Source organism: Panthera leo, chromosome B2 (assembly GCF_018350215.1).
Source record: "Panthera leo isolate Ple1 chromosome B2, P.leo_Ple1_pat1.1, whole genome shotgun sequence".
Classification (NCBI taxonomy): Eukaryota; Metazoa; Chordata; class Mammalia; order Carnivora; family Felidae; genus Panthera; species Panthera leo.
Window position 1 is genome coordinate 28,304,330 of NC_056683.1, and position 25,719 is coordinate 28,330,048.

The 25,719-nt window shown below is 37.6% G+C and overlaps 1 protein-coding gene and 1 pseudogene across 5 annotated transcripts in view; one reads left to right on the forward strand and one right to left on the reverse strand.

Moving 5' to 3' along the window:
- The window catches only part of EXOC2 (exocyst complex component 2), a 279,267-nt gene that overhangs the window by 196,357 nt on the left and 57,191 nt on the right, over positions 1-25,719 (forward strand). For all 5 annotated transcript variants that reach the window (XM_042938092.1, XM_042938091.1, XM_042938094.1 and 2 more), the window contains one exon: positions 5,172-5,313. In XM_042938092.1, the coding sequence (XP_042794026.1) occupies positions 5,172-5,313 (142 nt within the window). The remainder of the gene's footprint in view (positions 1-5,171; positions 5,314-25,719) is intronic.
- The window catches only part of LOC122219245, a 40,207-nt pseudogene continuing 34,251 nt past the window's right edge, over positions 19,764-25,719 (reverse strand).

The window sequence follows — 25,719 nt, forward strand, 5'->3', positions numbered from 1 at the left end:
TATCTTTTGGGTCCTTTCTCTTTTCTTTTTGATACGTCTGACTAGGGGGTTTAACAATTTTGTTATTTCTTTAAAAAACCATCTCTTAGTTTTGTTGATCTGTTATACTGTTTTTTTGTTTGTTTCTGTATCATTTATTTCTGCTCTAATCTTTATTCCCCGCCTTCTGCTGACTTTAGGTTTTATTTGCTGTTTCTTTTCTAGCTTCTTTAGGTGTAAGTTTAGATCATGTATTTGTGACCTTTCTTGCTTCTAGAGATAGGCCTGAATTGCAATATACTTTCCTCTTAGCCTTTGCTGCATCCCAAAGGTTTTGGACTGTCATGTTTTCATTTGCATTTGCTTCCATGGTTTTTTTTTAAATTTCTTCTTTAATTTTCTGGTTAATCCATTCATTCTTTAGTAGGTTGTTCTTTAACCTCCATGTATGTGAGGGCTTTCCAAATTTTTTCTTGTGGTTTACACCAAATTTCATAGCATTGTGATCTGAAAATATGCATACTATGATCTCAGTCTTTTTGCACTTGTTGAGGACTGATTTATGACCCTGTGTGTAATCTATTCCAGAGAATTTCCCATGCACACTCAAAAAGGATGTGTATTCTGCTTTAGGATGAAAGTTCTGTATATATCTGTTAAGTCTATTGGGTCCAGTGTGTTGCTCAAATCCATTGGTTCCTTGTTGATTTTCTGCTCAGATAATCTGCCCATTGCTATAATTTGGGTGTTAAAGTCCCCTATTATTGTTGTTTTATTATCAGTGAGTTTCTTTATGTTTGTTATTAGTTGATTTATGTATTTTAGTTCTTCCATGTTAGGGACATAAAGTCTTGCACTTGTTAGGTTTTCCTGATGCATAAACCCCTTAATTATGATATAATGTTCTTCTTCATCTCTTGTTACAGTGTTTGTTTTAAAATCTGGTTTGTCTGATGTAAGTATGGGTACTACTGCTTTCTTTTGATGTCCATTAGCATGATAGATGTTTTTCCATCCCTTCTCTTTCAATCTGAAGGTGTCTTTAGGTCTAAAATGAGTCTCTCGTAGGCAATACATAGATGGCTCCTGTTTTTTGTATCCATTCTGTTACCCTATGTAAATGTAGTCCATTTACATTCATAGTGATTATTGAAAGATTGAATTTAGTGCCATTGTATTGCCTGTATAGTTGATGTTTCTGGTGATCCTCTCTGGACCTTTCTAATATTTGTTGCTTTTGGTCTTTCATTTTTTTCTCCACTCAAAGAGTCCCCCTTAAAACTTCTTGCAGGGCTAGTTTAGTGGTCACAAATTCCTTGAGTGTTTGTCTGGGAAATTCTTTATCTCTCTTTCTATTCTGAATGACAGCCTTGCTAGATTAAGAATTCTTCACTGTATATTTTTCCAGTTCAGCACACTGAATATATCCTGCCACTTCTCTCTGGCCTGCCAAGTTTCTGTGGACAGTTCTGCTACAACCTGATCTTTCTTCCTTTGTAGGTTAAGGACTTTTTTTCCCTTGTTGCTTTCATGATGCTTTCTTTCTCTCTGTGTTTTGTGAATTTGACTATGATATGCCTTGATGATGACTGGCTTTTGTTGAATTTTTTTTTTTAATGTTTGTTTATTTACTTTTGAGAGAGAGAGAGCACAAGTGGAGGAAGGGCAGAGAGAGAGAGGGAGACAGAGAATCCAAAGCAGGCTCTAAGCTCTCAGTGCAGAGCCTGATGTGGGGCTTGAGACCATGAATTGTGAGATCATGACCTGAGCCAAAGTCAGATGCTTAATCAACTGAACCACCCAGGTGCCCCAACTTTTGTTGAACTTAAGGGAGGTCTCTGTGTTTCTTGGATTTTGATGTCTTGGTCCTTCCCCAAATTAGGGAAGTTTTCAGCTATAATATGCTCACATAAACCTTGTGCTCCTTTTTCTCTCTCTTCATCTTCTGAGACTCCTATGATATGAATGTTATTAGGTTTTAATAAATCATTGAGTTCCTAAGTCTGCCTTTGTGATCCCTGACTTTTGTTTCCCTCCTCTTTTCAGCTTCATTATTTTCCATAATTTTGTGTTCTGTATCACTGATTTGCTCCTCTGCCTTGTCTATTCTCGTTTTTATGGCCTCCTTTTGGGTTTACATCTGTCTCAGTGATAGCATTTTTAATTTTGGCCTGACTAGATTTTAGTTCTTATATCTCTGCAGAAAGGGATTCTCTGGGGTCTTATATGCTTTTTTCAAGCCCAGCTAGTATCCTTACAATCGTGTTTTTATTTTTTATTTGTTTTGACAGAGAGTGAGTAAGTGCTAGTGGGGGGCAGGGGCAAAAGGAGAGAATCCCAAAGAGGCTCCGCACCACCAGCACATAGCCTGACCCAAGGCTTAAACTCACAAACCATGAGATCATGACCTGATCTGAAACCAAGAATCAGACACTTAACTCATTGAGCCACCCAGGTGCCCCATAAATCATGATTTTAAATTTTAGTTTAGACATCTTACTTATATCTGCATTGATAAGATTCCTGGCTGTCATTTGTTCTGTTCTTTTATTTGAGATGAACTCCTCTGTCTTGTCATTTTGGAGGAAGAAAAAATGATGATGATGATAATGATGATGATGATGATGATGATGATAGTAACAATAATAATAATAAATAGAATGAAATAAAAAATTAAACATCTTTAAAAAATCAATTAAAGGAAGCTAGATCCTAGGTGTGTTTTGGTCTGCTTGTTAAGAGAAGCTTGATAGAATATAGGTATAAGAAAAAAGCAGAAAACGGGGCACCTGGGAGGCTCAGTCTGTTAAGCATCCTCCTTTAGCTCAGATCATGATCTCACAGCTTGTGAGTTCAAGCCCTGTATCGGGCTCCCTCCCGACAGCTCAGAGCCTGGAGCCTGCTTCCAGTGGATTTTGATGTCTCCCTCTCTTTCTGCTCCTCTCCTACTTGCACTCTGTCTTTCTTTTTCAAAAATAAATAAACATTAAAAAAAAAATGTTTAAAAGAATAAAGAAGAAAATACATTAAAATTAAAAAAAAACTAAAAGTTGAAATAAATATATAAAATAAAATTTAAAAAATTTGCTCTTTCTGTATCAAAGAAACAAAAGAAAACAACACCAACAAAAAAAACAGAAGCAAAATTCAAACAAACAAAAAGGAACCCAAGTGAATCTAGATTCAGTATCTCCTAGTGCTGAAATTTTGCAGCACTCTATGTACAGTAGACTGAGCACATGGAAGGGATTTGTGCTGGTCCTCTTGGGGAGGATACTGCCACTTTGTTTCTCAGGTCAGCTTGCTACAGTGGAGCTGTACCTGGAGTGGGCAGTGTGGCTTTGGTGTAATGGCTCCATTCTCTGTTTGGTGGTGCTGTTTAGCTCACTGGAGTCTGTCCCTGTTGGGCTAATGGTGAAACTGGCTCTGCCAGCTCTCAAATCTCCAGAGGAGGAAGTTCTTAGTATTCTCACTGAAAGAGGATTACCTCTCCTGTGTTCCCTGCTTCTGTCAGCTCCCCACCTACCCCAGAGTTGTTCACCTACCAGTTGCTGCCTCCTTCCACAGTTTTACCTCAGGCTTGGCTGCTTCAAAACCCTGCACTTAAAAAAACCCTTAGGTTCGGACTCAAAATGATCCTCTGGGGGAGGGTCTCCCCGCGCTGAGACCAGGAAATGATCATGCATCTGTGCAGCAGCAGCAGCTCAGACTTTAGGGTAAATTGCAATACACAGCTGGTGTGAGGGTTTGCTGCCCTCAGCCAGCATCTTTGTTCTTATATGGGTGAACATAGAAGCTTGATGGGATGGTGCCTGCCCAGTCTTTTGCCTCACAGAGGCCTTATCGCCACTACCAAATGCACTCTAAGCAGGGGAAGTGCTTCTCCCTATGCCACCCAGGGGATCTCAGACTGTACTGTCTGCTCCTAGGCCTCTGCCCTGCTTTCTTAGTGGAGCACTGCCAGGCACTGACCTCTGAAACTTCAGACTCTGTGCTCCACTGTGTATAAAAAACTTGTATTGAAACCTCTCCGTTTTTCTCTGCCATTGATATTGGGGAACAATTTTCTTGTGCAGTCCCCTGTGCATGTATTCACTCTTTCTCTCTAGCTGCATTCATGGGGAGTACTTTCTTGAGCAAAGATGACACACTGCACTCTCCCCGTCTTTCTTTGTTCCTCTCCCTCCCCTCTGCATCACTGCAGCTCTTCTCTCCCCCAGTTCACCTCTCCACACCACGTACCAGCCCTGTTTTGTTCCACAAATTAGGCAGATTGTTCTATTAATCCTCAGATCGATTTCCTAGGTGTTCAAAATGGTTTGTTGTTCTAGCTGTGTTCGAGGGCCAAGACAAGCCCAGGACCCTCTTATTATTCTGCCTTCTTAACTCCTCCCCACTATTGCTTGTTTATTATCTCTTCTGTGACTGCTCATATTATCCTATTTGAATTTCTGTTTCTTTGCATATAAGAGTTCCTGGATCTAAGTCTCTTCTTTCATAATTTCCACCCCTTTACATTTTACTCAGTGCTTTGAAGTACTTATTACACTCAATTTCAGTCTCAGTAGTGACCATTGGTTGCTCCAATTAATGTACTCAATTGTTAGCTTTTTTGAAATCATGTGTATTATCTCCGTAAAGTCTTATGTTGTATTGTACATTAATCTCCTTAAGTGTTTTCATTATTTTTCTAAGTTCAAGTTGTTGCTTGTCTTTTCTACATCTGAATTTTACTTCTTCACAGATATTCCTGTTTATAGCTGCTAGAGTATGTGGTATAGAAGCAGACAGATCACCAGTAGTCCACGGCAGAGGCCCCGGGGCCCACAGATTCTTTACTCTCAAATTTAGGACTCTACCTACCTACTCTGCAACGTCTTGGCCTCTTGAGTGCCAGTGAGACCAGGCACAGACTTGTAGGACTGAGGCTACCTTCCTTACCCTGTTCTATTCCCACTACCAGCAGGAACTTGCAGTTCATGTAGGCTGAACTTTCTGTGTATAGTCCATATGTGGTAATTAGTTCTTGTTAAATACCTGTGGTCTTTGTTACTGAAAATAAACAAAAATCGTGATTTTTCTAGGAAAAATTACAAGTATTTTTAAAATATACTGAAGTATTTATATTATTTTACTTTTTCCTTCATGCTCAAATAGACAACTCACAGTTTTTCTTTATTATGTGTTTATAGGTTAGCATGGCCTCATTGAAAGAATTAGATCAAAGACTCTTTGAAAATTACATTGAGTTGAAAGCAGATCCTATTGTTGGCTCCTTAGAACCTGGAATTTATGCAGGCTATTTTGATTGGAAAGACTGCCTGCCACCAACAGGTAAATGGTTTCAATTTACTGAAGTTCTCTAAAAGTAGTACAGTACATCTAGAGTAATAAATATGGATACGATATTATCAATCAGTATATTCTTTTTTTTTTAAGTTTATTTATTTTGAGAGAGAGCACAATTGCCGAGGAGGGGCAGAGATAGAGGGAGAAGGAGAGAATCCCAAGCAGGCTCCATAATGACAGTTCAGAGCCTGATGCAGGGCCCAGACCCACAAACTGTGAGATCATGACCTGAGCCAAAATCAAGAGTCAGTCACTTAGCCAACGTAGTCACCCAGGTACCCCTCAATTAGCATATTCTTAAAATGCTTTTCTTTTATTCACATTTTTTCTCATATTTACTCAGGGATTAGTTTGATTTTAACGTTTTACTAGCTTAAACCCATTTTTGATAGTTTGGATATTAGTGTACTTTATATTATTAATATTTAAGACTTAAAATTATTCTTAAATTCCAGAAAGTAATTAGTTACACCTTATAGTATTCAATCATTTTAGTAACATGTACCTTTTTCCCGCAATGTGGCTTCATTGCATAGATATACTATGAGTGACAGTTATATGATAACTTTGTGACTATCATCCAAAAATTTAAGAAATCTGGTCACTTCTATATATGACCTAATTATTAATGCTGAAAAGGTGAAAGATAGAGGAAAAATGTGTAAGAGTATGATCATTATAGTAATTTAACAAAGAAAATTGGGCCAGAGAAGGATGATTGACAGTTCCAGTATTATTTCTGTGACATCAAATGAAGTCATTTAAATCACTTCATGATACATATTTTAAAAATAACTATTGCTTGCTGAATCAAACTTCTTGATGTGTCAAATGTTTATGATTATGTGTGGATTATGTGTAGTATGAAATAATGTGAAATACGTAAAACCAGGCTCCCTATTAACCTTTTTTATAAGAGTCTTACATAGAAATGGTCATGTTGATATTAGGCATAGATTCTGTTTAGATGTATATATGTAGATATAGCAGTGAATTGTTAATAGGCTTGAGTTAATTTTCATTCTTTTACCTAATTGTTTAAACCCTTTTTTTTAATTGTGTAGTGCATTTCTTAGATGGTGATTAAATTGTTTAATCTTTAAATAACTTTGGATTTTTATTGTGTGGTGTTAATATTAGGTGATAACATAATTTTGATGCTAGAAGTCAAAACTAAAAACCATAATCATTAAATTAAAGATATTTGGGGCACCTGGGTGGCTCAGTTATTTGGGCGTCCGACTTCGGCTCAGGTCATGATCTCATGGCTCAGTTTGAGCCCCATGTTGGGCTCTGTGCTGATGGCTCAGAACCTGGAGCCTGCTTCGTATTCTGTGTCTCCTTCTCTCTCTCTCTGCCCCTCCCCTGCTTGCACTCTGTCTCTGACTCTCTCTCAAAAATAAATAAACATTTAAAAAAAAAAGATATTTTATGTGACTATATAAGTATTTGATTTTCTGACAATCATTGTAGTCATATGAGTTCTTCTACCTACAGCTGGCCATAATTAATCTTTTTTCCTTAAACTCTGTTACTTTTCTATACACACACTTTGTCCAAACTGGATTATAGTTCATGTCCACATGTATCCTTTTGTAATTCTTTTTTTTTAAGTGTATTTATTTATCTTTAGAGAGAGAGAGAACACACACACTTGAGCATGAGTGAGGAAGTTTTAGAAAAAAGGAGAGAGAATCCCAAGCAGGCTCTGTACTGTACTGTGGAGCCTGACGTGGGGCTCAAACCCACGAACCATGAGATCATGACCTGAGCCAAAATCAAGATTCAGATGCCTAACCGACTGATCCACCCAGGTGCCTCCAAATATATCCTTTTAAAGTTTAACTCAAATTCTGTTCATATTTTACAATCCTTGCAATATCTTCCCATTATATTTACAGTAAAATGTGCAAAACAGGACAGGGCAGGCCCTTGACTGGTGCCCTGGTTGCTTGGCCCATCATCCATGAGTGTACCCCATGGCCTCTCTCCAGCTGCACTTTAGCACAGTGAGCCTTTTTGTTGCCCATATCTTTTTGTTTCCAAATCCTTCCACCTTACCCCTTCAAGACTGGTTTTTCCCTTTGCTTAGGCAGTAATTCTCCCTTCATAGAACTGATTCCCTTTTATCATTCAGGTCTTAAACTTAAATATCACCATACTAGCCATCCAACCTGAAGAAATGACATGGCCAATGGACAATAAGTGTGGTGTTTTAAATTTAACCTATGAAAACTACTCATATTTTACTTGTAAAATAATTAGTTACAAGGGAGAATGCTATAGATGTGGTTTCAGCACTGGCCTTTATACTGGTTGAACTTATTGCAGCTAAATCTATGAGGTCATAGTGGGTTAATTATCACTTTAAGTGAACACACATGACTTTTAACAACAAATTATCATTCTCAAGATCATCAGTCAGTAGCCTCTGGAATTTTTCATCTATAATCCCTTTTCAGAACTCTTGGGCCCAGATTTTGGAATTTCAATATTTTTGGATTTTAGAAACACATAGTGCTTGTGCCATATATTATGTTACATTCCCAGCAAGGATTTCTGCAGGGAAACATATGAATACTTAGATGAGGAGTGATAATGTAGTATCCTTATTCAAATCAGGTGAGAAATGCCACCAGAAGAATTCATCACAAATTTGCAAATTCACAAACAAAATTTTGCTTCTTGAATTCTGTACCTCCAGTATCTAAACTACTGCTTGGTACGTAAGTCTGGTCAGTAAATATTTGTTCAGCGACTACTTGGATGACCTCTTTGTAGCTACCATGGGTGCCTCTGCTAGTGTCTTCACTTCCTGGTCATCTCTTCCTTAGCTGGCCTGTGCATGCTTCAGGGTCTGTCTATGAAAGGAGTGGTTTTTCTGGAAAGTCTTCCTCCATCAACCCCAACAGGACTCTTTTTTCCTGAATCCCTACTACACCCTTTAACCTCTTTTATAATTCTTTAGTATATGTACATAATATATATATTTTTGTATCTGTTTTTATTCCCCAATTTTGGAGGAATTTTTAATGATGTGAGGAGATTCTTTTCACATTTACAGACTTCAAATTATTTAAGTATTTTTGTAGAGCAATGACTGAAAGTTTCAGAATTCCAAGGATGGATATTAGAAGCGTTGAATTTCAGTAAAATCTATTTTCTACTCAGGGTAACAGTGCACAATACTGAGATATTGCCCTTACTGTTCCTGGACCACTGCTAGTGAGCTAAATGTCACTGCCCTGCCCTTTCTCCCCAGTCTTAGAAGAATTAGACAAAAATTGCCAAGTGCTGTGGACCAGCCTGATAACTGCTTCTCCTTCGTCTGGGCTGCTTTCACCTTCTAAGACTGCTGAGAGGGATGGCATCTGGTGACCACTTTTCCTTTTTCATTTGGAACACCTCCCCTTGTGTATACATAAATAAATTATCTCATAGGGAAAGAAAAGCCTGGGCCTTGCTATGCCAAACTTTTGTGGAAATAGTTTAGCAATCCCAGATATTCAAAAATAAAGCAGTTGTTATAGACAGGCCATGTACGTGCAAACACACACACATGCACACAGGCATGTACATCCTAAGTTTTAAGTCTCTTGCAGGCAGATGGCTTTAGTTAATTTGTGTCCTTATAACATCTGACTAAATGACTTGCATATAATTACCACTTACTACCTGTGGTTCTAATTTTCTAAATTTTAGCAATCTTAAAATAACCAGATTATTGATAATCTCTTGTGAATCCAGGGGGTAGGACATTAAGCACTAAACTAGCAGCTGTAGTCGCCCTAACTGTAAATCACAATCCCCATCACTCTTCTCTTTACAACCCAGCTTTTAAAAAGTTATGTCTTCCCTCAAAGAGTCCATGCTAGGGCTATCTGTGTTCTTGTGTCACTTGATCTCTCTCATCCCCTGAAGCCTGCTACATCCCCCCCCCAGTTGAGACTGTTCTCACTGAAGCTACCTCTGATGCTATACAGCTGACCCTTGAACACACAGGTTTGAACTATACAGTTCCACTCATACATGAATTTTTTTTAACACAGCACAACACTGAAAATGTATTTCCTCTTCCTTATTTCTTTAATAACATTTTCTTTTTTTGTAGCTTACATTATTGTAAGAATACAGTAGAAATGTATTATATATATAATATATAAATATATAATATATATTGTATGTATTATATATATTAAATAATACACAGAATATACAAAATATGTGTTCATTGACTGTTTATGTTATTGGTAAGACTTCTGGTCAACAGTAGGCTATTAGTAATTAACTTTTTGCACAAAGTTACAGTGGATTTTCCATTGTTTAGGAGTCAGCACCCCAAACTCTGCATTGTTCAAGGGTCAGCTGTAGTTTGGAATCTGTGATGCAAACACTTCATATTCCATGTTTCTGTAGTACTCCCATTGTTGAACTCCCTTCCTGAGACTTTCTGTGGCATCTCTGATCCCACTACTAGTTGACAGCCCTCAGCTTCCTTGGTGGATTGGCTTCTCTTCCTCTGCATAGCCTTACACTGCTGGTATCCCCAGGACTCTATCTTTCTCTCTTCTTGTCAGACTGTCCTCAAACTATCTCTGAGTGATTTCATCCACCATAATATAGATAAAATCAGACTGACTGGTGCCTCCAGCATCTACATCTATAGCCTAATCTCTCCACTCTGAGATCAAGGTCTTTCTATCAGCCTTCCTAGTAGATGTCTCCACTGAAACATTCCAGAGACCTCTCCAGCTTAGCAAGTCCAAAAGCAAACTCATCACCTTTGCTTTCTCATCATCACCACATCAGCTCTTTCTGCTGCTGAACCTCCACTCACTGGGAATGGGTGAAGACCTCAGCTAAGACTCCCCTCTCCATCTTGTTCAAGAAAACACTTGGTTATGAGTCCCCTCATTTCCATTTCTGAGTTCTGCCCCTCATCATTTTTCACTGTTTCTTGTCAAGATACTTGAGGGTTCTCTTCTTCGTACCAGCACCCAATCTTGCCTGTTTCAGGTTCACTTCTGCCTTTTTGAAAAACTCCTCTTTCTAAAATATAAATGAGATCTGTCACTCCTCCGCTTCAAACGCTTCAGGATGACCTATTCTCCCTCAGGCTTAAACCTAAACTTGCTAGACATTGCTTACACTTAATTATGGCTATCCTTTACCTCCCTCATGCTTCTTCCCTATACCTCTTACACATCCCTTCTCTAGGCAACTAGCAGTCAGAGCCATTTCAGTCCTGAAAGCCTTTTCCACGCCTGCTCTTTTCTGATAAGTAAGCACTGCCTCCTCTGGGAAGCTTTCCTTTCCACCTCCTTGCACACCTCCAGGTTGGGTTGGTTTCCCTCATCCCTCCTGCTCCTGAAGCAGTTTTCTGTCCCTCTTATACATAGGAATTGTCATCATCTGCTTGCTGCTGTTCTGCTGTGCTGGGACTCCTTAGCACAGTGGCTGACTTTTTCATATCCATACTCCCAGGGTTTAGCAGAGTCTACATAACAGAAGATGCTCTGTAAATGCTTGTTAAGTGAACAAAGATGAGTAATTTATTAGTATACAGTCTTAACTAAATCTGTAGGTCAGTCTTCAGTTTGTTATCTTTCAAGTATTTGCTACATGGTTTTGCAGTGATTATTCTAATTTTTTTCAATAAAAGAGTTAATCATGTAATCTTCTAGTTTCCATTATTCTTGTTGACTTTTTTTTAGGTGGTACGCAGTAGATATTATTTGTTGAATTGAATTAAAATAAGCCTTTTATTTTTTTTTAATTTTTTTAACATTTATTCATTTTTGAAAGGCAGAGAGAGACAGAGTGCGAACGGGGGAGGGGCAGAGAGAGAGGGAGACACAGAAACAGAAGCAGGCTCCAGTCTCTGAGCTGTCAGCACAGAGCCCAATGTGGGGCTCGAACTCACGGACCGCAAGATCACGACCTGAGCCGAAGTCGACCGCTTAACCGACTGAGCCACCCAGGCGCCCCAAAATAAGCCTTTTAGCACTCATGTTCTTATCTTCTGTGAATTCTCGTATGGTAGTTTTATGCACTCCCTAAAGTTTGAACAATTGCCTCTGAGTTAAAATGTGAATATAAAGTATATCCCACACATCAGTAGTTTAAGTGAATTTAGTTAAATTTAATATTTTTTTCCGATGATTAGCATGTGTTGAACATAATTGTTAGCACTGACATTGTTCTTAAATTATTTGGTATTTGTTTAAGGTTATGAAATTATTTGTGATGTTTCTGTGAGAATGGGAAAAATCATGACATAGCCACTCCAAGTTTCCTGCATGTTCAATGATTGCTACAACAAGGCTTGGTCACTAAGCTTCAGTCTCCACTAACACTTGTTCATATCTATCTCCATTGAAACTCTGGTTGTTACTGAGAAACATAATTTACTTGTAAATGATGCAGAGGAGGGCTGTCTTTCCACCTCCTTCCCTACCCCAGACTTGGAGCTTCCCCTAATAAGCAGTTAGGTGCCTTTAGTGCATGCTGAAGACGAGCAACAGCAATCACAGAATTCCTGATGGGGTAGGACTGAGGTCTTTCTTATTAGCTCATCCCTTTAAGGGGTGTCTTTGGAAAAGAGCAGTTCAGGAGGTCTTCTTTTCCCTAAAGGGGCATGGTCCTTTTACTACTTCAGAAGCTGTGATTGCTGGCCACTGTTATGCCATGGTGGATGCCAGGAAATGACCTCAGTGAGGAGTCACAAGAGAGCAAGGAGTGTGGGAAAGGCAATGCCAGGCTGTTAGGGATTTTTGGTTTCTATTTCATCCAATTAGATGATTTCAGTGATTCAAAGTTTCCCAGTCCTCCCTTTATAATATTTATTTAAGGTACTCAAAGTTTCTTCTCTACTACCTTCATATTTTCTCAGCCATAAAATTGAGCTAGTTTAAGCCACTGATGTGAGTAATAATGGTTTGTGGCCTCTGGATAAATTTTTTGTAAAAAATTAAGATTCTCCTGCCTGTGTGACATTAAGTGGTATGGCTTTCACCTCCTTTTTTTTTTTTTTTTTTTAATAAACATCCTTTCAAGAATAGAAGGCACATGGCACTGCAGTGTCAGCAATTTATTTACTCTTTCCCAAATTCCAAAAACACTTAGAAATTGTCAATGTTTGTTTCCCTTTTATAAACTGTTTTTAATACTGTTCTTTGTGTAGTTTTGACTTCATGATCACTAACTGAACCTGTCTTGCATAGTCATATAGTGATTCTTAGTTTGTTTAAAGTTGACTTAAGTTGAGACCTCATGTAAAGTGAACAGCCAAAATAGTTTGACTGTTAATCTTGCAAAATAATTTCAATTAACAACATTAGTATTATCTTTAGAGTTTTCATCTTGAAAAACAATTTTGCAAATCAGATAGGTAACTGATTACTTATTACTGTAGTTGGCAATAAATTTAGTTTCTGATACTGTATGTAGTAATTAAAAAAAAATCCAGTTGATTGATTTCATGATTCAAGAGGAGATATCCGTTAGAGCCATTGCTATGCTTTTTTAACCTGACAGTTGGATATTTAAATTGCTGTCACCCCTTTATTTGTGTACATGTCAGGAAAGATTATTCTGGTTAGTTATGAGTCACCTGATTGTTTAATTGTTCTATTATCCATAGTTATTAAGAGCTCTGAGTATTTGCATTTGATAAATTATAAGTAAATTAAGAATATTGTTTTCCATTTACAAATGCATATGGAAATTCACATCTTTATAATTAAATAAAAATAATTTTTCTTTAAATTTTTACTTAAATTTGGTTTTAATGATTTTTTCTATCTAAAAGGCATATAAACTTATATATGTATTCCTTATATATATTTAATTAATGAATTTAAACTTAACCATTTTTATATAGGTAATTAACTTTTAATTATCAATTTTTATTGAAGTATAGTTGGCATACAATATTATATTAGTTTCAGATATACAGCACAGTTACTCAGCAAATCTATACATTGTGAAATGCTCACATAGTAAATATAGTTACTGTATTTCACCATTCAAAGTTATTAAAATATTAATGACTATATTCCCTATCCTGTACTTTTCATCCCTATGGCATATTTATTTATATAACTGGAAGTATGTACCTCTTAATCCCCTTCATCTATTTCAGCCATTCCTCCACCCACCTCCCCTTTGATAACTACCAGTTCATTCTCTGTATTTATGAGTCTTTTTCTGTTTTTGTTTGTTTTGTTTCTTAGATTTCACATATAAGTGAAATCATACGATATTTATTTTTTTCTGTCTGACCTATTTCACTTAGCATTATACCCTCTAGGTTCATCCATGTTGCAAATGACAAGATTTCATTCTTTTTTAATGTCTGAGTAATATTCCATTGTATGCAGGTACCATATCTTTATCCATTTGTCCTTTATCCAAGGATGCTTGGGTTGCTTCCATATCTTGTTTTTGCAAATAATGCTGCAATAAACATAGGGGTGCATATGTCTTTTCATGTTTTTGTTTCATGTTCAAGTGCTTTTGTTTTCTTCAGGTGAATACCCAGAAGTGGAATTACTGGGTCATATGGTATTTCTGTGTTTAATTTTTTGAGGAAACTTCATATGGTTTTTTTTATTGTGGCTGCACCAATTTACATCCCCACTAGTAGTACACAAATGTTCCCTTGCTCCATGTCCTCACCAGCACTATTTTCTCTTATCTCTTTGAACTAGCCATTCTGACAGGTGTGAGGTGGTATCTCATTGGAGTTGTGATTTGCATTTTCCTGATGATGTTGAGCATCTTTTCATGTGTCTTTTGGCCATCTCTGTATCTTCTTTGGAGAAATGTCTATTGAGGTCCTCTGCCCTTTTAATTGTATTATTTGTGGGAGGTGTTTGTTGTTGTAGGAGTTCTTTATATAGTTGAGATATAAACCTTTAATAGATGTTATCATTTCCAAATCTTCTCACATTCAGTAAGTTAGTTGCCTTTTCATTTTGTTAATGGTTTCCTTTGATGTGCAAAAGCTTTTCCATTTGATGTAGTACCAATTGTTTATTTTTGCTTTTGTTACCTTTCCTTGAGAAGACAGATACAGAAAAATTCTTCTAAGGCTGATGTCCAAGAGATTACTGCCTATGTTTTCTTTTAAGAGAGGTTTTATGGTTTCAGGTCTCACATTTAGGTCTTTACTCCATTTTGAGTTTATGTATGGTATAAGAAAGTGATCTAGTTTTAGTCTTTTGCATGCAGTTGTTACAACATTATTAATTGAAGAGACTTTTTTTTTTTTTTTTGCATTGTGTATTTTGCCTCATTTGCTATAGATTAAGATACCATATAAGCATGGGTTTATTTCTGAGCTCTCTATTCTGTTCCATTGATCTATGTAGCTCTTCCTGTGCCAGGACCATACTGTTTTGATTATTATAGCCTTATAGTATATCTTGAAACCTGGAGTTGTGATACCTAGAGCTTGTTGTTCTTTCTCAAGATTGCTTTGGCTATTTGGGGGTCTTCCATGGTTCCATACAAATTTTAGGATTATGTTCTAGTTCTGTGAAAAATACTGTTGATATTTTGATAGGGATTATGTTGAATCTGTACCTTGAGTATAGACATTGTAATTCTTCCAATGCAGGAGCATGGAATATCTTTCCATTGTTTTGTTTCATCTTCAGTTTCTTTCATCAGAGTTTTATAGTTTTCAGAGTACAGGTCTCTCTCTTCCTTGGTTAAGTTTATCCTTATGTATTTTATTATTTTTGGTGTAATTGTAAATGAGATTAATTTCTTAATTTCTGCCACGTTATAATTTGTATATAGAAGTGCAACAAATTTCTGTATATTAATTTTGTATTCTGCAACTTCACTGAATTCATTTATTCCAATTTTTTTTGGTGGAGTCTTTAAAGTTTTCTGTTTAGTATCATGTCATCTGCAAATAGTGACAGTTTTACTTTTTCCTTCACCAGTTAGATGACTTTTTTTTCCTTTGCGATTGCCATGGCTTGTTTTTGTTGTTGTTGTTTTCTAGTTTCTAGCCTCTTGACATACACAAGCAGACACAAGCAAGGCAGGCAGCACTAGGTATACAGAAAGGGGTGGCCTGGGCCAAGGCCCAAGCATCCCTCCCCTCCATGCAAGGTCCCTAGGAGATGCAGCTGGCCCAGCCTCTGTGGAGCAGAGGGTGAAGGGGGACACAGATCTCTGGGGATGTGGGCAGGTTTAGGCAGCTTCCAGAAAGATGGAGCAGAGAGTGATTCCTAGAGGTAAGGCCTTACAGTACCCTGAGAAGCAAAGAAACCAGGACCTTCCCAGGGTGTTGCAATTTTTTCCTCATTAAAAACTTTTTTTTTTTTTTTTAATTAGCACAAACAAAACCAAATTGAACAGCTTTAAAGTTCCAAGCAATCTGAATCTAGGGGGTATGCATGTGGCCATATGTGCTTGCGTGAACAGCAGCTACTGAACTGTCCCAGGCCTTTGACCCCTGGGGAAACCCCTATACCCAGTGCACAAGCCCCCATGTGAGGGAATGGTAGGGTCCCAGGCAAGTTGCTACATTGGTCCCCTTCCTTGTTAAGCACCGCTGGCCCCAGCCCAGGGAAGATCCATAGAGAAGGGTCACTTGAGCTCCCCAGCTCCTGATCTGCCTTGCACTTGGGTCACAAGTTGGGGTTTGAGACGGCAGGGCTTGGCAGTGACAGGGCTCTCTGGCAAGGATCAGGGAGAAATAGAGTAGAGGAAGAGACCATGTGTGCACACACATGCTCACCACCCACCAGTTAACAGAGCTGGGTCTGCAAGTGTCACAAAGGCTGAAAAGAGAGTACTGCCATGATGGAAAAGCAGCAAATCCCGGGGCCCTTCTGCCCTTTTTAGTGCCAGGAAAACACTGACGATAAGTGGGTATACTCTCTGGAATAAAGATGGTAAGAGTAGACATCCTTGTCTATTTCCTTATCTGTGATAAGGGGGTAGATAAAGGATTACCAATTTTCTTGATCATTTCAAAGAACCAGCCTCAGGTTTCATTGATCTGTTCTGTTGTGTTTTTACTCTCTATTTCATATATATCTGCTCTAATCTTCATTATTTCCTTCTTTCTGCTGGTTTGGGGTTTAGTTTGTTATTCCTTTTTACCTTCTTTAGGTGTAAGTTTAGATTGATTATTTGAGATTTTTCTTCTTGATGTAGGCCTTTATTGCTATAAACTTCACTCTTTATTACAGCTTTTACAGCATCTCAAAGGTTTTAGACTGCTTTCATTTATCTCCATATATTTTTTGACTTCCTCTCTGATTTCTTGGTTGACCCATTCATTGTTTAGTAGAATGTTATTTAACCTCCATGGATTTGTATTCTTTCTAGATTTTTTCTTGTGGTTGATTTCTGTCTAGTTTCATAGCATTGGTAGAAAAGATGCACGGTATGACTTTAGGCTTTTCAAATTTGTTGTGACTTGTTTTGTGGCTTAACATATGATCTCTTCTGGAGAATGTTCCATGAGCACTTGAAAAGGATGTTGGGGTGCCTGGGTGGCTCAGTCGGTTGGGCGGCCAACTTCGGCTCAGGTCATGATCTCGCTGTCCGTGAGTTCGAGCCCCGCGTCGGGCTCTATGCTGACCGCGCAGAGCCTGGAGCCTGTTTTGGATTCTGTGTCTCCCTCTCTCTCTGACCCTCCCCCGTTCATGCTCTGTCTCTCTCTGTCTCAAAAATAAATAAACGTTAAAAAAAAATTTTTTTTTAAATAAATAAATAAAAAATAAAAAATAAAATAAAGAAAAGGATGTATATTCTGCTGTTTTAGGATGGAATGTTCTGAATATATCTGTTAGATCCATCTAGTCCAATGTGTCATTTAAAGCCACTGTTTTCTTGTTGATTTTCTGTCTGGCTGGTCCTTGTGGGAAGGGATCTATAGGCACTTGGGAAAACTGCTGAGGCCTGCTGGTTTGTCCACAGAAGAATGCCTCATGTGCTGTTACCAAGCTAGGTGGAGAGGGTTGGCACTGTCCTGCTTCTGTAGGTGTCCATGTATCTAGGTTGGGATATGGGAAGGAAGATGGTGCCTGCCAGCTCTTTTGTGATTGAGAAGGTTCCAAAGATCTCTGCTCCTCCAGCACAGGCTTTGAGATCATTAAATAAATCTCCTTCCCATATATCCCAGGCATTTTCAAATTGCTTCTTCTATGCTAGATCTCACCAGTGCTGTTTGTTGTGCTGTCTCTTTAAGGGTGGGGATTCAGTTTCCTCTCACCCTCCCTGCTCTTCCAGTGCCAAGCCAGCCAGGTTTTAAAAGTCCAGGTGTTAAGCCCCATTGATTGTTAAGAACTCTGGAAGTCAGGGAACTCTGGCCTTGAAAGCCAAATTTTGTGGAGATTTGTCTTCCTAGTACATGCCCTCTGTGCCTGGGAATCCCAGCCCAGTCTACTCTTCTCCCCTCTCCATGCCCACAATATCCCTCCTTCCTGTGGACAGTCCCATAGGTTCATTTGCCTCCTGACCCCATTTCATTTCCACCCTTGCTACCTACCCTATTAAATGTGGCCCTTTCTCTACATTTACCTGTGAAGAGTCTGTTATGCCAGTCTTCTCCTCATATTTTCTGTTTATCTACACTGATGTGTGTTTATCTAATTGTATCTGTGGTTCGAGGTAAGCCCAGGATCCTCCTATTCCACCACCTTCTCTGGAAGTTTTCTAGACCATTTACACTTAAAATAATGATAGTAATGTACTTATTGTTGTTTTGTTCACTGTTTTCTGGTTGTTTTTGTAGTTCTTCTCTGTTCCTCCTTGCTTTCTTATGATTGACAGCTTTCTGTAGTGTTATACTTCAATTTCTTTTTTTTTTTTGTATCATGTTTTTAGTTTGTGGTTACCATAAAGTTAAAAAATGGCATTTTTTTCAGATATAACATTTTAAGTATATAGCAATATATTTTACATTGATGGTCACTTAAGTATGAATACATTCTAAAAGCACTGTACTTTTACTCTCCACTTATACATTTTATGTATATGTTATATTTTACATCTTTTTATTTTGTGAATCCCTTGACTGATTTTTTAGATATAATTAATTTTGCTATTTTTGTCTTTTAATCTTCATATAACTTTGTAAGTAATTGAGTACTATCTTTACTATATGTTTGCTTTTGCCAGTAAAATCATTTTCTTCCAAAATTTAGTTCAAATTATTTCCTTTTCTGCTTGAGTCCCTTTATCATTTCTTGTAAGTCCAGTTTAATGGTGATGAACCCCATAATTTTTGTTTGTCTTGGAACCTCTTTCTCTCTCCTTTATTTCTGGATGATAATTTTGCTCGGTAGAGTATTCTTGATTGTAGGGTTTTTTTCTTTCAGCACTTTGAATGTATCATGCCACTCCCTTCTGGCCTGCAGAGGTTCTGCTGAAAAATCAGTTGATAGCCTTATGTGGTATCCCTTGTACACAACTCTTTGCTTTTCTTATGCTGCTTTTAAGATTCTCTATCTTTAATTTTCAACATTTTATTTATTTTATTTTATTTTATTTTATTTTATTTTGAGAGAGAGGGAGGGGCAAGTGAATGAGGGAGAGAGAGAGAGAGAAGCGGGGCTCATGCTCCCCCAACGCAGGGCTGGTGCTCACCTGAAGTGGGGCACAAGCTCACCCAAAGGGAGGCTTGAGTTCACCCGATGCAGGACTCAAACTCATAAACCATGAGATCATGACCTAAACCGAAGTCAGATGCTTAACAACTGAGCCACGCAGGCACCCTAATTTTCAACATTTTAACTATTATGTATCTTGGTGTGGACCTCTTTGGGTTCATCTTGTTTGGGACTTTTTACACTTTCTGGGCCAGGATGTCTGTTTCCTTCCCCAGGTTAGCGAAGTTTTCAGGTATTATTTCTTCAAAGAGGTTTTCTACCTCTTCTCTCTTCTCCTCCTGAGACTCCTATAACGTAAATGATGACGTTTCAGAGGTTCCCAACCTAGTCTTATTTTTTATTATCCTGCTTCTTTTAGCTGGTCAACCTCAGTACTTTCTGTTACCCTGTCTTACAGATTGCTCATCCCTCCTTTTGCATGCTCTAATCTACTGTTGATTTGCTCCAGTGTATTTTTAATCTCACTTACTGTATTCCTTTGGTCTAATTGGTTAATTTTTATATTTTCCATCTCTGTTGAAGTTCTCACTGAGTTCATCCACTCTTCTCTCAAGTTCAGTGGGCCTCTTTATAACCATTATGTTGAACTCTTTATCAAGTAGATTGCTTATTTCTGTTTGTTTAGTTATTTTTCTGAAGTTTTGCCTTGTTCTTTCATTTGGAGCATATTCCTATATCTCTTCATTTTGTTTTACTTTCTATGTTTCTTTCTATGAATTAGGTAAAACTGATACCTCTCTCAGACATATTTAGGAATGCCCCCTACGTACATGGTGTTGCCTGGTGGCTTAACTAGCTGGAACTATAATGGGCATGGTCTGGTAGTCCCGGGGGTGTTCTTTGCCAGGGCTCCCTTGGTGTGGGATTGCTGGAGTCAGGACAGAGCAGTTCAGCATGCTCCATGCAAGAGACACCCCAGTGGGATGGCTGGAGCTGAAGTGGATGAGAGCTGACAAGTCCCATGGTACTCTGCACTGGGGCCACCCTATCGAGACTGCTGGAGCTGAGACAGGCCCAGGATACTCTTGGCAAGGGGCACTCCAGCAAGATAGCTGGAGATTTCATGGCCAAGGGCTGGGGCTGCCTTGGTGGAACACCTGGAGCTGGTTGGTCATAGGTGGAGATGCTGCCTTGGAAGGATGTTGATGATGGTGTGGGCAAAAAGCCCAGGATTTATTGAGGTGGCAGGCCAGCTAAAGCACCTGGACCCAATTCTTGCCTGTGTTATCAAGGTAGAGGGAGAACATAAACAATATTTCTCACTTGCACCTCCAACCCTGGAGAGAGTTTAGTAGCAGTTTCTTACTGTTTTGTGGACTCTCTAGGGTTAGAAATGGGTTTTCCTCACTAATAGTCTAGTTTCTTGTGAAACCACTGTTCTTTTGTTGTGCCCAGCTTGGGCAAATCTGTCCAGGGGCCCTTTAGTGCTATCCCTCCCCCCTGCAGTTTGCAGTTTTGGGGGGTGGGTTTCCTGTAGTTACCATATCTTCATTCCTCTCACCTCATGTGGTCCCTCTATCCTTTGTTGTGCAGGGCCTTTTCAGTCAGTCCTCAGTTATTCTTCAGGAGGAATTACTCTATATGTAGGTGTAGATTCAGTGTGTCCATGAGAGAACATAAGTTCAGGATCTTCTATACCACCAGCTTGGAGACAAAGACAAATGTACAGCTTTTCTTAAGTCTGTAGTCAGTCTGTTCAAGAAAATTTCAGTTTTATTTTAAGATCTCTACCTTTCAGAATTTTTCACACATTTACATTGTCTGAACTTTGTAATAGCCACTGGATAGCTATGTTATTTTTTGCCTTTTGTAACTTTCAGTGATTCAGAGCTGAGGCCAGTTCAGCATTTCTAGAGAATAAGTTGTTAGAAGAATGGAGATAAAGAAAATAGTATCTTTTATTTGATTTACAAAAAATGGAAAACTACATATCTTGAAGCTTGGTTTGTGCTTTTTGAGAAAAGGGATCATCAAAATATTTGAAGGCCTGTGTAAAATAATAAGTCGGGTATGTTGTATGTGTATGAATTTATATACACACATACATATGTTATTATATACATACATAGCATTTATTGAGTATGTACTATGTACCAGGCAGAGGGCTTTACATGGATTATCTGATTTAATCCTTATAACAGCACCTCAAGGAGCAGTTGATATTTTTATTCTTATTTTATAGATGACGTCATTGAGCACAGAAGAGGGTAAGTAATTGCCTTAGGTAACATAGATAGGAAATGGTGGAGCTGGATTCAGAGTTCACATCCAGACATCCCCTACCTGAAAGCACTATCTTGTGATGTTAGGCAAAGAGCTAATAACCTCCATTAAGAATCTATTAAAAAAGACAAGATTGTGTAAACACAATCATGAAATTCACAAAAGAACTAAAATGATCAAAAACATGAAAAAATACTAAAAATCTTCAATATTCAATACAAATTAAAAAAAGCATTAAGTTTTCGTTTTCATAAAGTGTGCTAGAATGGCAAATGTTAAAAAGCTTGATAATGCTTTTTGGCAAAAGTACTAAAAAGAAAACTATCCTATCATATTTTTAGGAATATAAATTGGCATATCTATACCAAACACATACACATTAAATATTGTGCATTCTTTATAATGGAAGAGGCTGCTTTTAAGTAGAGGTAGCTGTTCTATAGTAGATGAGATGGAGACACACACACAGATACTGTTCATATATTTGGTAGACAAATATGTTCATTATTTTCTCACTTTTATTTTAAAAAGACAACATACAATTTACAGTTTGTAAAATTTGTCATGTGCAAATGTATCTTGACAAGGGGTGGGAGGTAGAATTTCAGAAAAGTATAATTTTCTACTTTAAAATTATGTGTTATTTGAGTATTTTCAAGGAACATTCATTTTTACTTTGAAAAGAATTTTACATTTTTAAAAAAGAAGAAAAACTATCCATGGAGTCAACATACTCAAAAAGAAGCATGTAACACTAATTTTTTTCATGGACACGAACTTGATTTAATAGTCAAAGAAATGACATACAGGGCAAATCTAGAATTTCAGCAAGTCATTTGAAACTTGTTGCTGATTTGCTTTTGGAATCATCATTGCTGGAGTAATTATAGCCAGGGTGTCTTAAGGTCAGCCTAGAGGGAAGCCTCTAGTTAGAGTTCAATAAGATGATTCCAAAATTTGTTTAGAAAAGGTGAGGACTTTGTATAGCCAAAACAATCTTGAAGAAGAACAAGAAAGTTGGTATACTCACACTACTTGATTTAAAGACTTTTTAAAGCTACTGGAATAGAGGTAGTGTGGTTTTATAATAGGATAGATAAATAGATCCAGGAAATAGAAAATATAAAAAGACCTACACATCACAGTCTGTTGATTTTTAACAAAGGCACCTAAACATTTCCATGAAGAAAGGAAATCTTTTCAAGATATGCTGAAACAAGTGCATAAATATATGAACAAGCATTTCACAAAGAAGATACATAAATGGCCAATAACAAATTAAAGGTATGCACCATTATTTGTAATCAGGAGTAAATAAGTAAAAACCACAATGTGCCACTACTTCAGACCTACTAGAATAGCTAAAATTAAAGAGACTGATGATACTACATGTTGACAAGGATGTAGAACAACTGAACTCTCAGACATTGCTGATGAGCCTATAAGATGGTAGAGCCACTTTGGAAACAGCTTCTTATAAAGTTAAACGTAAATCTACCCCTTGACCTACCAATTCCACTTCTAGGCATTTTCCCAAGAAAAATGAAAAATAAGAGCACGAGTGGACTTGTACAATGTGGTCATCACAGCTTTATTCATAATAGCCCAAAACTGGGGACAACCAAACTATCCATCAAGAGGAGAATGTATGAAATTATAATATATTCATACAGTGCAACAATATCCATACAATGGGGGTGCAACTTATCCTTGTTATTGTTGTTACCCATCAATGTGGATAGGTCTCGAAAACATGTTTAAATGAAATAAGCCAAATACAGAATACATAAAATGGGATTCCATTTAAGGGAAATTCAAGGACAGGCTAATAATGTATGGTGACAGAACCAGAATGGTGATTACCTGTGGGAGGATGGTGGGAACTGATGGAGAGGCACCTTCGAAGTGTTATATGTCATGATTATGGTAGAGGATACACAGTTATGTACTTTAATCAAATCCCATCATATTGTACACTATATGTGCATTCACTATATGTAAATTTTACCTAATTTTTTTTTTTTTTTACCTAAAAAAAATGACTGGAAAAAAATTTAAAGTCCTACAATAAAAATTGAATTACTGGAAAAGAATACACAAAATAAAGAGGTATAGTTAGAAATGTAAAAGAGAACTTGACGTTTAAGTTAAACAGAGGGGATAAGTTTGCTAATAGATTTATTTTTTTATTGATAGAAAAGTGTACTCCATGAAAAGAAAAAATTATTATAATACTTATTCAGGTGTAAAAAAGTTAACATGTGTGAATTGAACAAGAATAGTTATGGGGATAGAAGAAGGAAGAAAGAGATAATAGCTTACTAAGAGCTAATGCATAAATTCTAAATGTTTTAGATAATTTGCAATTCTGTTTATAGGTGCTCTATGATGTGGCTGCCTCTAAGTAGCCATTGAAATGGTAGTTACAATTATAAAAGTGTAGTTTCCAGGATAGGAGGGGCAGATACCTGTGCCTTGGAGTCATCACATCTGGTCTTAAAGCCAAGCTTTTTGAGAAATGATTGTCAGAACAGACTATATTAGGCCTGGAGAAAGTGTTAGGGACAGATCTAATAGTTCTCTTCAAATGGTTTTAAAAGAAAATAAAACAAAACAAAACAAAACAAAATCAGTTCTGTATAGGTGGGGAGTTAGAATTACAATCAATAGGTAGCAGTTGTAATTAGAATTTCCTAAAAGTGGTTAGCCTTTTAAGAAACATATTTTCTGTAGCTGCCAGTGTTTACATCAATGATGAGCATTCAAAAACAAGTGTGTATACTGTTTATCAGGGACTTTTGTTGAATCTGAATGAACTTGAAGACTTGGCAGACTGAGACCCTCCTACTTTTATCTGGGATGATCAGACTTCGCGTTATATTGTAGGTGTCTTGAGGAACAAATAGGTTTTGGAAAATTAAAATTCCAAATCCCTGAAAGTTTCCCAAACAGTAAGTAATGTGTTTGAAGTGACTTTTTTTTTTTTTTTTTTTTAGAGAGAGAGCACAAGGGAAGCGGGGGAAGAGGCAGAGGGAGAAAGAGAGAGAGAGAGGGAGAGAAAATCTTAAAGAGGGAGAGAAAATCCACACTCAGCATGGAGCTCGATGTGGGGCTCAAATCCCACAATCCTGGAATCATGACCTGAGCTGAAATTAAGAGTGAGATGCTCAACTGGCTGAGCCACCCAGGCACCCCTTGAAGTGATGTTTTAAGATGATGGCATGGTTGTGGGTTGGGATAGCAAGACGGCATGGTTGTGGGTTGGGAGACAAAAAAGGGACGCTATTTTGGAAGTCTTGGAATGAAAAGAATGGACTGTGAGCTTGGGTGTGGTCAGAGGACAGATAAGATTTCATTTATAATGAACTATGGGTAGATAAGTTAGCAATATTAAATACAGTAGGTACATTACCAACTTGGGGAGAACTCTCAGACAAGCCTTTTTACATTTCAGTCAGCACAGTATCTGTTTTTTGCTAGAAAAAAAAATAATTAATTTTGAGATTAAGTAAGTAAAACTGCTTTCCAGAGTAGGAATTGAGTCTCTTATACATGTTTAGAAATTAAAGGGAAAAGTCAATTCTTTTAGTTCACTGACTTTAGTGTATATCACTGCTCAAGTATGTGTATTGCTTGGATATTAAACTAAGAAAGCAGATTATCACTTTAGAAATAGATTTTCCTGGCATTCTGTCGTCTGTAAGTTCCCAATAGGGCCTGAGTTGACACTCAGTCGCTGCATGACTCTGCTGACTGTCTTTGAGGCAGGAGCAATACTGTTTCACTACGGACCCTAGTAAGTCTAACAGTTCTCTCCCCATATGTCAGTGTCCTAATGAACACCTGAATAAATATTACAAAGATTTTCTCTTTTCACTGAGCATACTTTTCTATCAAAAAAAGTAAATACATAAGCAAAGTTATCCCTTCCGTTTAACTTAAACTTCTCTTCCCTTAGCTTCATTTTCAGGTTTTTGTTAAAGCATTCAAATATACTTTTACTGCAGTATCATTTCTGACCAGCTCTGCATGCCCACCCTTGCATACATACTGCCACCAAACGTTGCCTTCGTATAATAGTACTTTATTAAAGATACCAATTCAGTGGAAAATACAGGTATTTTTCCATTCTAAATAGTACATTCTTCTAAAGAATTTGGAATGCTGCATTTCAGTCATACAAGTTATCATTTGTGACCAACAAGATTTTAAAGGACCTCATTGTACTTTACACACTAACCAAAGAAAACTATACGTTTGTTGCCCTGTTTAAAGTTAGTGTAAGTTGGAGCACCTGGGTGGCTCAGTTGGTTAAGTGTTCAATTTCAACTCAGGTCATGATCTTGCTGCTCATGGGTTCAAGCCCCTCACTGGGCTCTGTGCTGACAGCTCGGAACCTGGAGCCTGCTTCAAATTCTGTCTCCCTCTCTCTCTCTCTTCCCCTCCCCCGCTCACATTCTGTCTCTCTCTCAAAAATAAACATTAAAAAAAAAATAAAGTTAGTGTAAGTTGGATTTACAGATAC